The 14620-nt window shown below is 55.4% G+C and overlaps 1 protein-coding gene across 12 annotated transcripts; it reads right to left on the bottom strand.

Moving 5' to 3' along the window:
- Positions 1-2226: 2226 nt before the first annotated feature.
- CMKLR1 (chemerin chemokine-like receptor 1) lies at positions 2227-12600 on the bottom strand. 12 transcript variants are annotated; one of them, XM_063172909.1, is made up of 4 exons: positions 12455-12575; positions 10997-11152; positions 5849-5938; positions 2227-5416 (listed from the first exon to the last, which is right to left on the bottom strand). In XM_063172909.1, the coding sequence occupies exon 4, from the start codon at positions 5338-5340 to the stop codon at positions 4252-4254; it is 1089 nt and encodes a 362-aa protein (XP_063028979.1). In that variant the 5' UTR covers positions 5341-5416; positions 5849-5938; positions 10997-11152; positions 12455-12575; the 3' UTR covers positions 2227-4251. The 12 variants fall into 12 exon arrangements, with proteins under 12 accessions (XP_063028979.1, XP_063028986.1, XP_063028988.1 ...); XM_063172916.1 differs by lacking the exons at positions 10997-11152; positions 12455-12575 and adding exons at positions 7872-8042; positions 9681-10415 and having other exon boundaries at positions 2227-5373; XM_063172918.1 differs by lacking the exons at positions 10997-11152; positions 12455-12575 and adding exons at positions 7899-8042; positions 9681-10415 and having other exon boundaries at positions 2227-5373.
- Between the last annotated feature and the right edge of the window lie 2020 nt (positions 12601-14620).

Genomic DNA, 14620 nt, shown 5'->3' with positions numbered 1-14620 from the left:
GCTGCAGGGGTTGCTCGGCTGTTGCCGCAGCAACGGCGTCTGCACCAAAAACTCCCGCATTTCCCCCAATTCCGGGTGGGGTTTGTGCTCCCTGGGTGCTGTGGTGATGATGGAGGGCTTGGGGTCCCTTCCTGGCAAAGGGAGTGGGTGATCCTTTGGATCATCCTGAATCCAGGAATTCCTGAATCCCCCTAAATCCGAGAATCCGCAAATATGATGCGAACAATGCTGGGGGGGCTCAGAGAGAAGGAATTTCTCTTCTTCCCAAATTAAATCCCATAAAGCTGTGTTTAAAAAAAAAAAAAAAAAAAAAAAAAAAAAAAAAAAAAAAAGGGAAATCCCCCCACCCCACCCCACACACCCCTCAGTAGCAGAACCTCCATAAAAACCCCAGAATGGGGAGATGGGCCATAAATCTGAGAGCAGCTACCTCCATCCCTGACAAAACCAACAGGTTTATGTATCAGCTTGGCTGTTTCCCCTAAAATTTACAGCTGACAACGTGCCTGAACACAGCAGGGATAATTTAAACCTGGCTCCAACCTGCCTGGCTCCCAGCAAAGGGAGAGGGGAACACATTTAGTCCTCTATTTTTTTCTTTTTTTTGCCTTAATTTTAACTTTCATTCCAATTCGGAATAAGGGCAGTGATTTATGGGAGAGGGAAAGCACGGCTTTATTTTAGGGCCGTGACAGCCGAGTGAAAAAGAGCTGTCATTAAGGATGGTAACACGTTCCACAGGAGCAGGGTTTGTTCTATTCCAGGGTAATTTCTCCCAGAAAATGAGAGCCAGCCTTGGGTTTGGGTAAATCCAGGGGAGCAGAAAACGGAATGGGGCATGTTTGGGATGTGCTGGGCGAGGAGCAGTCCTGCCACAGCTCCCATCTCTGGGATCTGGGGTGCTGAACCCCACAATGGGGAACTGAGGGAGGGAGAGGGAGGATGGTTTGGAAGAGGATTTGGGAGGTGGGGACTGAGGGTGTGGGCTGGGGATTCTGGTCTGAGAATCACAGGGATGTGCATGGGGGTCCTGGCCTGAAGATTGGGGGTCCCAGGGTTTGGGATAAAGGTCCTGGACAGAGATTGGTGCTCCAAGGCTGGGGATGGGGATTCTGGGACAGGGGGATTTGTGCCCCAGCTCCAAAACCTGCTGTTCTTCTTTACCATGACCCTTGACTGACCCTAAAATCCCCACAACTGCCCTAATTCCGGATTTCATGGGGTGTTGGTGGTGCTGCATCCATCTGCACCCCGAATTTCACCGATTTCTGCCCCAAAAAGTGCAGCAGATCCCGGCACCACCAGCCCTGGAGCTGCAGCTCTTACCCAGCCCTTTCCCTGGATGCTGATTCCAGTTTGTGCACGTTCCCCTGGAGCTGCCCCTGGTCATTAACCTCCTGCTGCCGTTAATCAAGAGGACTTTGTTAATTAACAGCTAAGGATGTCTCCAGCTGAGCAGCGCAGGGGTGGGATTGGGGTCACCTGGATGCATCCAAGGATCTTTAATTTAATATATTGCAGCTTCCCAACGCTCTAGGGGAGTGCAGCCCCCTCCTCTCCATGAACAAAACATCCAGCACTGCAAAAAACCCGAGGAATGCTGACAGGATCCATCCTCAGCACCCCGGGAGATTCCAGAGCTGCAGCTCCTGCAGTATTTTGGGAATATCAGAGGAACTGGGGCAATACTGAGCTGCATTTCTCTGCCACTCTGCCAAAAAGGGAAGAAAAAACCTGGCTGAGGAGGCTGAAGTTTTCTGAGGAATGTTATTTTTTTTCCCTGCTTCTATTTTATAGACATATAAAAAAATGTGCTTTTTAAATGCTGCCTGGGTGAGCCGTTTGCTGTCTCAGTGGGTGACACAAGAACAGAAATCACTGATATTCCTTGGGGACCTGAATTCAAAGCTAACAGGGTCCAGCAGGAAAAAACTCGGTGGATTTTTCCTTTTCCTTCCCAAACCCTGTCAGGATGAGGAGAATCAGGAAGAGGAGGGGACAGAGCAGCAGCACTGGGGTCTGGATGGATGTTGGGGTGGAGCACTTGGATCATCCATGGGAGCTCTCCCAAAGCCCACCCAAGAGACTCAGATCCCACCTCAGCCACTCAAGCCCCGTCCCTCTTTCCACAATTCCAAACTGGACCCCAGGGCTCAGGAATACACACAGGGAAGGGATTTCTCAGTGAAAAACCCTGGGATCCTTCCCACTCCACACATCGAGGTATTTGTCTGGAAAACAGAGGTTTTATTAAATAAGCAAAACAGCTACAAAGATGCCCCCAAATATTTGGGAAACTTGGGATTGCCAAGCAGCCATTACAGGGATGATTTAACCCCAGGGTAAGTACCAAGGCACTGCTTTTTTTATTTATTTAATTTTTTTTTTTGAAAGCTGTTTGGAGTAATAACAGATGGGCTTGGGAAAAACAGACACCAGAATTAGGGAGGAAAATCCTGAATCCATTATGAACATCCCAGCACCAGCCTGAGGGGCTGTGGGATGGCATCCAGCCCTTGAGGCTTCATCCCACTGTTCCACACCCAGGCCTTCTCCAAACCCTGAGCCCAAAAAGCCACAGAAGCTGCTGGGTCTGGGTACCTGCCATTCCCAGTGCTCCCTAAACAGATCCTCTGCAAGTTCTGTGTGTCCATCTGTCCCATCCCACTCCTAATAGGATCCTGGCAACATTCCAGCAATATTAATTAAATACTGGGGAAAATGAGCAAGAGGAGCCTCCTCCCACCACCAGAGATGCCCTGCAGCCTCCTCAGGCACCTCATCTTCCATGGGTATGGATCCAGCATGGATTTGGGGTGAAAAATCTCTGTGGATCAGGGCTGGGAGTAGCCCTGGGCTTGGCAGTGCTCCCCAGGGTGCATCCCAACCCCAGGAGACACAGGGACAATCCAGGTGCTGAGTGTCCCATCACATGGAGGAGGCGATGAGATCAAGGTGGAGCAGCGAGGAGTGCCAGGGCAGAGAGGACGCTGGATAATCCATCTGAAATCCTGAGATCCTGAAATTCTGAAATCCTGGCATCCTGAAATCCCGAAAAACCTGAAATCCTGAAATCTGAAATCCTGAAATCCCGAAATCTGAAATTCCACTCCTGCCACAGGATTCCAGGATCTGTTGCCTGGAAATGGCTCCCTGCCTTTTCCTGGGAGATGTCTCTCCATTTTATTTTCCATTTTCTGATTTCCAAGGAAAGCTATAAATAAATATTTCGGCCCCTGTGGGCACTTGGGAGCAGATTCTCAACTGCCAAAACCTGCACAAATCCTCCCGAGGGACCTCCTGAAATGTCCCCAAGGGCTACTGAGGGCTGCCTAATTCCAGCTCCAGGGAGTGACACATAAATGAGGGTGACACCAGGGCTGTGGTGAAGGAGCTCTAATGGAGAAGGAGCTCCCAAATTAACTGGGTGTGAAACGGGATTGAAGTGGTGGCTCATCCTTTCCTGCAGAGATCGGTGTGTGGCAGCAGAGTCTCCCAGGAGATTCCCAGAGTGTCCCAAGATGTGCAGGAGGGGACAGCAGGTCCTCCCCAGAAGCTCATTCCCAGCTCCTGGGCCTGTTCCTGGTCCCAAACACCCACCTTTCCTGCAGGATGTACCGTGTGGAATGTGCCCATCAAAAGGAGGGTAAAAAACACATTTCAAATTGACCTTTCCCTCTTCCTTCTCCCAGTTTTCCATGCTGGTGACCCTGTGCATGAGCCCAATCCCCACACTGGAAGGTGGCCCTGGGTCTGGGTCGTTTAGAAGACATTTGAGACTTCCCAGTTCTTTGAGGTGGGATAATCCAACCCCCTCATAAGGACGCCTCCCAAAAAAAAGTCACAAACACCTTCTTCTGGTACCAAAATACCTCAGGAATTTACCATGAGGAGCCACACACAGACATGGGACAGAGGAGTGTCACTAATCTGGCCATGGCACAGGAGATGCCTTCCTGATATCCTGCACCGCACTCTGGAAACACCAGGAAAGCCCTTCCTGCATCAGGCACTGCACAGTTTGGAAGGGAAAGCCCAAAAATGTGTTTAGTTTGGCACGAGGATTTTTGCAATCCTGGATCAAGGGTGGTTGTATCTTCTCCATCCCTTAAGGGGTCTCCATCCCCTGCTAGCCCCCAGGCAGCAACACCAGTCAAAAATGGGCAGTGCAGGACAATGTTTGACCACACCAGGGCTGGTCACCATCACAGCGCCAACACCAGGAGATTCTGCCCCTCCTGCAGGCTGAGTTTACACAACCGTTGTCTCTTTCTCAGTCATGGAGGAGACCTTGGAGAAGCTCCTGTGCACGATGCTGGAGTGTCCTGTCTCCTCGCTGAGGGCGTTCACCAGCCTGGAAAGGAGGGTCACCTTGAACTTCTTGAAGTCCTGGCCCATGAAGACGTAGAGGACGGGGTTCATGCAGCTGTTGGAGGCTGCCAGAGCCGTGGTGAGTGGGATGAAGATCTCAAACACGGACCAGGGCACCGCGCCGGGCACCGTCTCCAGCAGGTTCAGCAGGTGGTAGGGGCTCCAGCAGAGGAAGAAGGTGACAATGATGGTGACAATGATCTTGAAGGGCTTCTTGGACTTGGCCAGGCGGTTGCGGCGCAGGTTGAGGACGATGGCGACGTAGCAGAAGGTGATGATGGTGATGGGGAGGATGTAGCCGGCCAGGAACCTGGTGATGTTCACCGTGCGGTGCCTCACCAGAGCCAGCCCTTCGTAGGATTTATTCCTGGAGAGGGAGAAATTGCTGAAACAAATCACAGAGCTCCGGGTCTGCGCCGTGTCCCGGAAGACGAGCGAGGGGCAGCTCATGACGATGCCCAGGGTCCAGATGACCACGCAGACCCCGTAGGCCAGGTTGGTGGAGCGGTGGTTCTGCGACCACACCGGGAACACCACGGACACGTAGCGGTCGAAGCTGATGGTGGTGAGCAGCAGGACGCTGGTGTACATGTTGAGGATGAGGAGGAAGGAGTTGAGCTTGCACATGACCGTGCCGAAGATCCAGTGGTAGCTCATGGCCGTGTAGGCGATGTTGATGGGCAGGAAGATGTTGAAGAGGAAGTCGGCCACGGCCAGATTCAGGAACCAGACGGCGTTCACCGACTTCTTCATCTTGAGGGTGATGATGGCGATGACGAGGCCGTTGCCCAGGATGCCCAGCACGCAGGACACGCTGTAGATGATGACGGACAGGATCCTGGTGATGTCCTTGGGGTCGTGGGCCGGGTCTGCCCACACGCTGCCCGCGTCCTCGTAGGTGTAGTCGGGGTAGTCGCTGTAGTTATTGTTGAGGCCGTCCAGGTAATCGGACAGGTTGGGAAGCGCCATCGTCCCTGGGAATGGCAGCTGATCCGTGTGATCCTGGGGAGATGGGATGCTGGGATCTGCAGCCAGGGATCTGCCCCTGATGAGCAAACACTCGGTGTTAATCACAGCGAGGAGAGCAGGAGGGACAGCGGACCCCGACACATGTGGGAATTGGGGACAGGGAGAGAAGGGACAAATGCAGGAATGGGGGATCCCATGGAACCCCACTGGTCCCGAACAAGATGCTCCCGCAGCTCCTCCCTGATTCCCACCCCCATCCGTGAGACATCAGGACGTGATTCAGCCCCTCAGCTCCACCAGGATGTGGCTGCAGCCTCATCCTGCAGAAAACGTTGATTGCCCGCCTACTTCCAGCGGGAAAACCGGGATAATGCTCATTAACAGCTCATCAACAGCTCTGACTTTCCAATCTGCAACATATTATGGCTCCTCTGTTTTTTTTTTTTATGGACTGAAAACCCGAAGGGAAGCTCCCCACACACCCCAGTGACACCAGGCACCCTCTCACCTCTCTCCTCTCTGTTGGGATGGGGACAGGTGGCACTTCAGTGTCCCAGGGCACAGCGGCAGCTCCCTCCACACCGGCCTAAGGCATGAGCTGTAAGATTAAAGCCAGGATCAAAGAAAGGCCACTCACCCCCGGATGTGGGGTTAAGGGAGGAAACCCAATCAGGGTGTGGCAATAATTAACCCTGTGCGGCCTCCCTCGGGGGACTGTGCTGGCCAAGGATCCTCAGGTGCACACAAAGAACCAGTTAACCACGAGTTGCTAATAATTAAATAATATATAAATATATAAATAATATAAATAATAAATTAAATAATAATTAATTCAAGGTATAAATGAGGAGGACATTGTCTATCTTATACCCTGCATTCTCACAGGGTTGTTTTCCCAATTCAATTGATGCCCTGTATGTTTAAATATGTTAATTGTGGTAAACCAGCAGCATCATTTGCCATTGTCAGACTCCAGGCTCCAGAGCTTGGATTTGAGGGGGTTCAACCTCTCCCCTGTGAGAATACAGGATATAAAACCTCCTACCTGGGTCAGGGGGGTTAAAACCAAAACCCCCAAAGGCTGACAAGAAGCCCAGAGCATCCCACCCGGATGTGTCCTCGCAGGAGGGACATGGGGACGCCCAAGGACCCTCCCTGTTCCCGAGGAATTTCACCCCAAAGGTCCCCGAGCCTCACCCTCCCACCAGCCCTGCTTTGAAATTCCCATGGTGTTTGTGCTGGAGGCTATTGTTCCTCCCTGGGCTTTTCCTTCCTGCCATTGCTGCTGCAGAGTCCCCAGCCAAGGGTGAAATCCCACCCTGTCACCTCCCCCTGGCCCAGCTCCTGGGCACGATAAGCAGCCAGAATAAATGGGATTTGAGTGCAAAGTCTGGGAATGGGCTGGAGCTGGGGAGAGGCCTCGTCCCAGGAAAAGCTCGATGGCCACAGAGATGAGTTGAAGTCGATGATCCGGTGGAAGGAACAGAATCAGCAGAACTGACTCTCCCAAGAGATGTTAATGGTGATTGATGAGGGCTGCTTTATGGAACAGGGATTTCAGGTCATCCCCTTCCCAGAGGCTGAGCTCCAGAAAGGTGGGGGAGACCAGAACCCCACGTCCATCCCACCCCACCCCATTGCCTCATATCCCATCCCGCTTCATTGCCTCCCATTGCACCACACCCCATTGCATCATATCCCAATCCCATCCCCATCTCCCATCATCTAAATAACCCCAAAGCTCCCTGGACATGCCCCACAGCCCCCTTTTCACCTTTTCCACTGTGGTGTCATCCACGGGGCAAGTGAGACACTCCCACCCCTCACTGTTACCCCGCATTCAGCCCCTGCTCCGGAGGGGCAGAGGAAATTCCCACTCCTCTTCCCACTGTGTCCACTCCCATGTTTTTAATGTAAAATCCTCCCTTTAGTTTTAATTGCTGGCCCTGATGATTTTCAGCTCATTCCAAAGCTGATTTTATTGGATTATTTACCTGAATTCTCCGTTAATTTTGCCCTGCCAGGCTGGGCAGGGATTGGTCTCTGCTCCCAGCTGGGAGGGGGATGGCAGAGAGCAATGGGAACACCAGGACTCTGCTTCCCCGTGGGATTTGGCAGAGGATGGGCTTGTTTCCAGGGCTAGTGAGGAGCAATCCCAAACTCCACAGCAGCAGCAGGACAATCCCACCATGAACATTCCAGATGGGCACCAGGAGCCCAGACCTGCTGGAAAATCACCCAGCAAACTCCCACCTGCCTCTCCAAAACTCTCCCAAAAATGGAGAATATCAGGGGCAGCTGCCTGAAACCTCCTCATTTCTCACAGCAAAAAAAACCTCAGAAGTCTGTGAGGAAATAAAAAAAAAATAAAAAAAAAAAAAAAAAAAAAAAAAAAAAAAAAAAAAAACCAAAAAAAAAAAAAAAGCCGCAGAACACTAAGAGTGTTTCATCGCTCCTCTCTGGGCTGAAAATTCACTGCTCAAGCCAAAACCACTGCTCTCCCTTCAATCTATTCATCCTTGTCCTCCTACCTCAACAAAAAGGAGCAGAGGGTTTACCCAAAATAGCCTTTTCTCCGTCATCCCCGCAGCTGTGTTTGCCTTGGTACCCAGGGAAGGCCGGGTGGGATTCCCGACGGGGCGGCTCGAGCACCGGCAGCATCCCGGCGCATACCGGGGGAGGATGAGGTCAGGGATGTTGTTCTTGGGAAGGCAACAGGAAACCGAGAGAACAGCAGAAAATGTTCAAATCCAGCTTTTTCTGGGCGAAAAAAAAAAAAATCTCTGCCCCGGCCAAGGCAGGCGGGCGGGGGACGGATGCGAGCGGGGAAAGGCGGCGGGATGGGAGGCGGGGAGGGCAGGGGATGCTCGGGCAGCGCATCCCGGCGGGCAGGGCGGTGCCGGATCCCCGCTCCAGGGTTTATGGGGATGGGCAGGCTGCCAGCACCGCCTGCTGCCCGCCGGGCCCGGCTTTTAGCGGGGCAGGTTGAGGAGAGCTGATAGAACCTAATCGAATCAAATCAAATCAAATTAAATCCAATCAAACCAGCAGAGCAGCTTTTTGAGTACATCAGGTCCTGCCTGAGCTGTCAAAGCGCATCACGCTCTGATGGATACCATGAAATGAATCCGGGCTGGGACCTGCCAGGCTCTGCAGCTCTGGGGGAACTGGGGGAGCCCTTGGGTGGGTGTTTGTCCCCTCTAGAAAATTCTTATCCCCGGAACAGGACGAACAAATCCCCCGGGATCAGCCGGGTCCGTGCCCGCCCTGCCGCCGCCTCCTCCCCGGCAGCTGCTCCGCCTTTGCCTTTCCTTCCTTGGAGCGCTTCCCTCTCCTCTTCCCACTGAGGTTTCCGAGCTCCCAGCGCACCCCAAACCCCAAACCCGCTTCCTGCGGGCGTGGGAGGCGCGGGCAGCCCCGGCACAGCCCCGGCACAGGGGAGTTGCCGGCAGATGCTCGGAGCTCGGCTGTGGGAAGGGCTGGGGGCAAAACGGGATCTCCACATCGCCCTGGAGCTGCTGGCACCGGCCCCCACCGAGCCCTGAGACAGTTCTGGGTGTCCCTGGGGGACAGGGATGTCACTGAGGGGCAGGGATATCATCCCTGGAGGGCTGGGATGTCCCTGGGGACAGGGATGTCCCTGGGGACATGGGGCAGGTGCTGGTCCCAATTCCATGGGGGTTCACAGCTCTGGCTGGATCCCAGCATCCCTGAGAATTCCATGGCATCCCACGCCCCAGGAAAAGTGGATGGAAACCCCATTCCAAGCTGGCACCCGAGGCCACCCCATCAATCCCCACGTGTTTCCAGCCCAGGGTTACACAGGAGGGACATCCCTGCAGGGATCCAGCTCTCAGGAATCTCAGGGAGCAAGGCATCAAATGGCAAAGCAGCTCTGGGTACCCAGCTCCAATTCCCTTTTATTTTAGCAGGTGATTGCTGCCAAAATTGGCAACAGATGCCACAGGGATGAGGCTGCCCAGCATCCCCCTCCCCACCGGGATATACCCGGCATGAAGCCCCCATTCCTGGGTGTTAATCGACCACCAGCCCATCAAAAGGGAGTTTACAACTCCAAACCCTGAGCTCCAGCCTGCCCAAAAGCTGCTCCTGGCTGATTCCAGCCCTGCCACCACCCCTGACCCCTCTGTCCCACTCCAGCAGGCTGGGAAGGGCACAGGGACGTGGGATGCCATGGGAGCAGCAGCAGCAGGCTGAGGATCCAGGCTGGAAATTCTCCCAAACCTCCCCCAGCACCTGGAGACTCTCAGAGCAAATGGAGGAGGCACAGCTGAGGGGGAAACCGAGGCACGGAGGGCAGTGGGAAGCGTAATCCCTACCTGCATCCACTCAGACACATCCCAGTTCTCCATCCTGGATCCAGGACCCCCCTGTCCAGCAGCCTCGGGCATCCCCAGGCTGTCCCTGCATCCCTGAGGCTGCACCACGCCCGTGTGACCGGCGCAGGGAAAAGGGAATGGCTGGAAAAGGCAGCCTTAAAAAAGCTGCTGTGCCCAGGGTGGGACAGAAAAACATGAGTCAGTGTTTATCTGGGCACAGGCAGCCAGGCTGAGCAGGACGGGATGGGATGGATCCCACAGATCCTCCTGGCCACACTGTGGGGTCACCCCCATGGGGAAAGCGCCCCAATCCTGCCAGAAAAAGGGGTTTAACCTCAAAATTTGGGTCAGGAAAGCCCCTCCCAGGGTGAAACTCTGGCAGAGGACCCCAGCCTTCCCTGGCACCAAGTGTTGAAAGAGCCACCCTGTTTGTAAAGTCCTGGCCTTTTGCTCCATCCCTTCTGTTCTTGGGAAGGTTTGAGGATTAAAGGGGAAAATTTGGGGCGTTTGCACCTACAACAGGCAAAGATTCCCTTGAAAAAGGGCAGTTTGTACTTCTGAGCTGCCTAAAGTGACTTGGCTTCAAAGATAATGAAAGTTCTTTCATCTCCTCTGCTCTCCTCTAATAATCCAAGGTTTTCTCCTGGCACTTCTCAGGCAATACAAAGACAATAAAACCTCCCTTTTCCAGATCATCCTCCCTGCTACATCCCAGCAGTGCAGTGATGCTGTCCCCGACCATGGCTTGGGCTTGGCCAGGGGACAAAACCTTGGGGACATCGCTCTGGATTTGGGGAATACAAAGGGAAAGAAACCCAAGAAAACAGAAATTTTTTTTTTCTTGCAGGAGGGACGTGACCCCTGAGGGGATGTGGCATGGCTGGGGACGGCAGGCTCAGCCCCCCCTGAGTGAGGAAGTCACCCTGGATCCATGGGAGCATCCTCCCAGCTGTGCTCTGTGTCCCCAGCTGAATGCTGATCAGCGTTCAAAGAAAAGCCACCCTGTTCTCCCTGTGCCCAGGCAGGGGACACTGCCACACTGTCAGGGCACCAACCCCCCCAAATCCACTGCCAGCTCCTCTCTCCTCCGTGCTGCTTTCCCATCCTGCAGGCTGCAAAGCCCAGCTTCCAAAAGAGGTTGGGATTTTAGGGAAAATTAGGGGGTCTGAAGTGAAGGACAGTGGGATCCCAGAGATCCCAAACCCACTGTGTAACAACAGGGCAGCAAAAAACCTCAGCTGGCTGCAAACCCTTGCTCCCAAATCCCTATTAAAAAACACAAATTAACAAATATATATAAACCCAGAGGTGTTTACCTGAGCTGGATAAATCCCAAGGGAATTTTCAGCACTTAGAGGCTGGATCAGACATCTCTGCTTCTCCTACAGCCCCGTTGGGGGCTGGCATGGGAACCACGCTGGGCTGGTGGCTTTGGCATCCAGCTGGAGCTGACACGGATATTGCCGAGATTTCTCATCCCCAGGAGAAGCACATGGGATGGGAGGATGAGGAAAACAAACTCAGCCCGTGGGATGAAGCAGCTGCTGGTCTCAGCAGAGCTGCAGGGGAAGGGGGAAGCTCTGGGGGAGGATGTTGGGTTTGCAGGGTTTGGCTGGACACACAAGGGGATGTGGCAGCAGTGACATGTCCCGTCCACCACGCCTGCCCACAGGGGCTTGGGAATCTCCTGGGAGCCTTTGGGAAGGGTTTGGGTATCCCCAGAGGGTCCCCTTGGGCTCCTCCACCGTGGCTACCCCTCATCCTGCTCCCCAAATCCACGCCCTGCCCCTGGGATGCTCCTGGCCTCACTCACACAGGAGAGGGGGAGCCCAAAGCCTTTCCTGGGGTGCAGGGAAGAGGAGAAGCTGCTCATCAGGTCCTGCCCATCCCACAGTGCATTCCCAGTGAGGAAATCAGCAAACCTGGCCTGGTTTGTACCCTAAAGAGACAGCCAAGGGCTGTCCCCAACCATCCTGACCTCAGGAGCTGGAAATTGCCGGTGATCCCGAGCAAGCTGAGCCTGGATGGACACAAATCCCCAGACACAAATCCCTGCCCTGAGCCAGGACAGCTCATCCAGAGGGAGATACAAAACACCTGGAGCAAAAGCTGCACCGCGCTGGCTCTTCCACCAGAGCCCCCACCTGCTCTGTGCCACCAAGACCCACAACGAGTTTTCCAGGGGACAAATCCCAGCTCAAAGCTGGGAAAGCACCAGCCCCGTGTGAGCAGGGGACAGGGGGTGATGCCAGCAGGGAGTGGCGGCAGGTGGGAGCCCGAGGTGGGGACATTGACCCCGTCCCACGCGGGGCAGCTCCCGTGAGAGCCCCGAAAGAGGAATCGGAGGCACTGCCAGCTTTGCACAACTCCGTGTCGCAACATCCCCGAGCTGAATCAGGGCTGAAAAAATGCTGATGTGCCGGTTCGTGGGGCTGCTCCGGGGAAAGGAGAAGCCCCAGAAGTGTGAACCGGGCAGGGATGTGCCAATCCCCGTGTGGAACCGGGCTGGGGACTCGTGACCGGCTCCCCCGTGTCCCTCTCTCCCAGGACAACCAGGATGGGGTGGCAGCTCCGGGATATTCCACACTTGTGGCACCTGTGGTGGGTGCTCAGGTGCAGAGGAGCTGCCTCAGGACAGTGAGAAACGCAGTAAAAAATTATAAAAACCATGAGAAACACCGACCTGGCACAGGCTGGATGTGCCCCGTCACTCTGCCACCCCATCCCGTCCCTTGTGCTGCCCAGTGTCCCCACCAAGTGACATCTCCCGGTACCTCGTGCGGTGCCAACGCTGTCCCGCTGCTCCAGGCTGGGCAGGACGAGCTGGGGGTGCCCTGGGTGCCAGCGGGATCCCATTCCCAGGCGGATCCCGGCGTGCCGGGACAGACACAGGCCCGGTGCCGCTCCCCGCCGCTTTTAAGGCAGCGGGGCGGGAGCCGCGTCCACCACCAAAGGTTTTCTTGGCAGCGCCCGCGATGCTCGGCGAGGCAACAGCTGGGAGAGAGAGGGTGTGACGCCGGGAGCTGGGAACGCTGGCCTGGATCACAACCCAGCGTGAGGAAGCAACAGAGCTGCTTCCCCAGGGGCCTCCTTTCCTGTGCCGCCCCCCGGGCCGTCCCACCGAGGGATAGCGGAGCCCGGAGCTCCGTTCATCGCCAGCCCGTGGGGATGCTGCTCCAGCCGGGGGCACCACGGCGGGCAGGTGGCTGCCAGGCCCCCCCCGCCCTGGCTGTGCTGTCCCCACCCTGGGTCAGCCGCTGTCCTCTGCTCCCCTCACCGCCCCCAACTCCTTCCAAGACGTTGAGTCACTTCCCCTTCAGGCAAAATCTGGCTCCCAAACGCCGCTCCTGCTGCTCAGGGGCTGCTTTTCCCCCCGATGGATTTCATTAGCACCAGGATGCTGCAGCTGCTCCCAGGCAGCCCCCCGCCAGCCCGCAGAGGATCTGTGGTGGCAGATCCGTCACCCCCAGCCCCTTTGACACCTGCCAGAAAAGTTCTTTGAGGGCTGGGAGAGGCTCCAGGGTCTCCTGGGTGGGAGGAATGGGGAAGGCTGGATGCAGGGATGGCGTTCAGGGGGATATATAAGAGGTTTTTGGGAGCACTGAGCAGCGCAGCCCCCACCCACACAGAGCAGGAGGTTTGGATAACCCCGGGCTTGATGTGGCACGGGGAAAATTCCTTCCCTCCCCACGCAGATCCCAAGCCTCAGCAGGCATCCCAATCCCAGCATCCATCCCAACCCCAGTCCCAGCATCCATCCCAATCCCAGCATCCATCCCAGCCCCAGTCCCAGCATCCATCCCAATCCCAACCCCAACATCCATCCCAGTCCCAGACCCAACATCCATCCCAGTCCCAGAATCCATCCCAGTCCCAGCATCCATCCCAATCTCAGTCCCAGCATCCATCCCAGTGGGATAAGAGTCAGTGCAGGTGTTGGGAGCAAAGGCAGCACAAGGAAACACAAGAAAATTTGGCAGGGATACCCCCCCATCCTCCTCCAGCCTGGAAAAGGAGCAGGATTTGTCCCACTGGGACACCCCAGCACTGCCCTGACTTTGTCACCAGCCATTCCCCAGCAGAAAGGAAGTTTGTCTACCACAGGATGCTAATTAAGGCTAATTAATTACCCCCAGCTGTAAAGACAGAGCAAAAAACATCCTGAATCCAGCCAGCAAGGGACAGAAACAACCACAAACTGATGGGATTTCCTTTTGTGTGTCCGGAGTGCAGCGGTGCCACCAAGAGATGCTCAGCCCAGGCAGCTCCAGGTGGCACCAGCTGGGACCTGGGGGGGATCTTTGAGCTTCCCAAAACCTCCCCAGGACCTGCTGGGGCTGGGAATGATCAGCCATGGATGCTCCTGCAACGTGGCCTTGCCAAGGCCTGAGCTCAGGACATGGAGCAACGACCAAAATTCCAGCAGATCCAAGAGGTCCAGAGCCAAGATCTGGCACAATCCCGGCGTTCCCAACAAGGCTGAGCCCCACAGAACCGGCCCATCCCTTGGCAGTGCCTCCTTTCCCAGGCACCTGCCACTTCCCCACACCCAGGCAGGATGCAGGATCCTGGTCTCACCCCTGTGTTTGGCCAGATGAGAGGAAAACACGCTGACTTGGGATGTGATTTCCCATCCCGAGCCTTTGCGGGTTGGGGTTTCCCTCCGGGCCTGCTCAGCAAGGACAAATCCCCGTTCCCAGGGCTGGGGATGGAGCAGGATCCGGGCAGGAGCAGCCGCGGGGAGCGGCAATTGCAGGCGCCGCAGCCTTTGGCAGTTTCCGTGTCCTTGGCAAGCGCCGAGTGCCACCCACACCGAGCAAAGCAATTAAAGCCCTAAATTGATTTGGGCTGATTAAACGCCCTGGAGCTGCTCCCTGCCCAGCCGGGATGGGGATGGGATGCGCGGATGGAGCCGGGATGCGCGGATGGGATGAGGGGAT

This window comes from Melospiza melodia, chromosome 20, assembly GCF_035770615.1.
Source record: "Melospiza melodia melodia isolate bMelMel2 chromosome 20, bMelMel2.pri, whole genome shotgun sequence".
Taxonomy (NCBI): domain Eukaryota; kingdom Metazoa; phylum Chordata; class Aves; order Passeriformes; family Passerellidae; genus Melospiza; species Melospiza melodia.
This window is presented reverse-complemented; position numbering and strand designations above follow the sequence as displayed.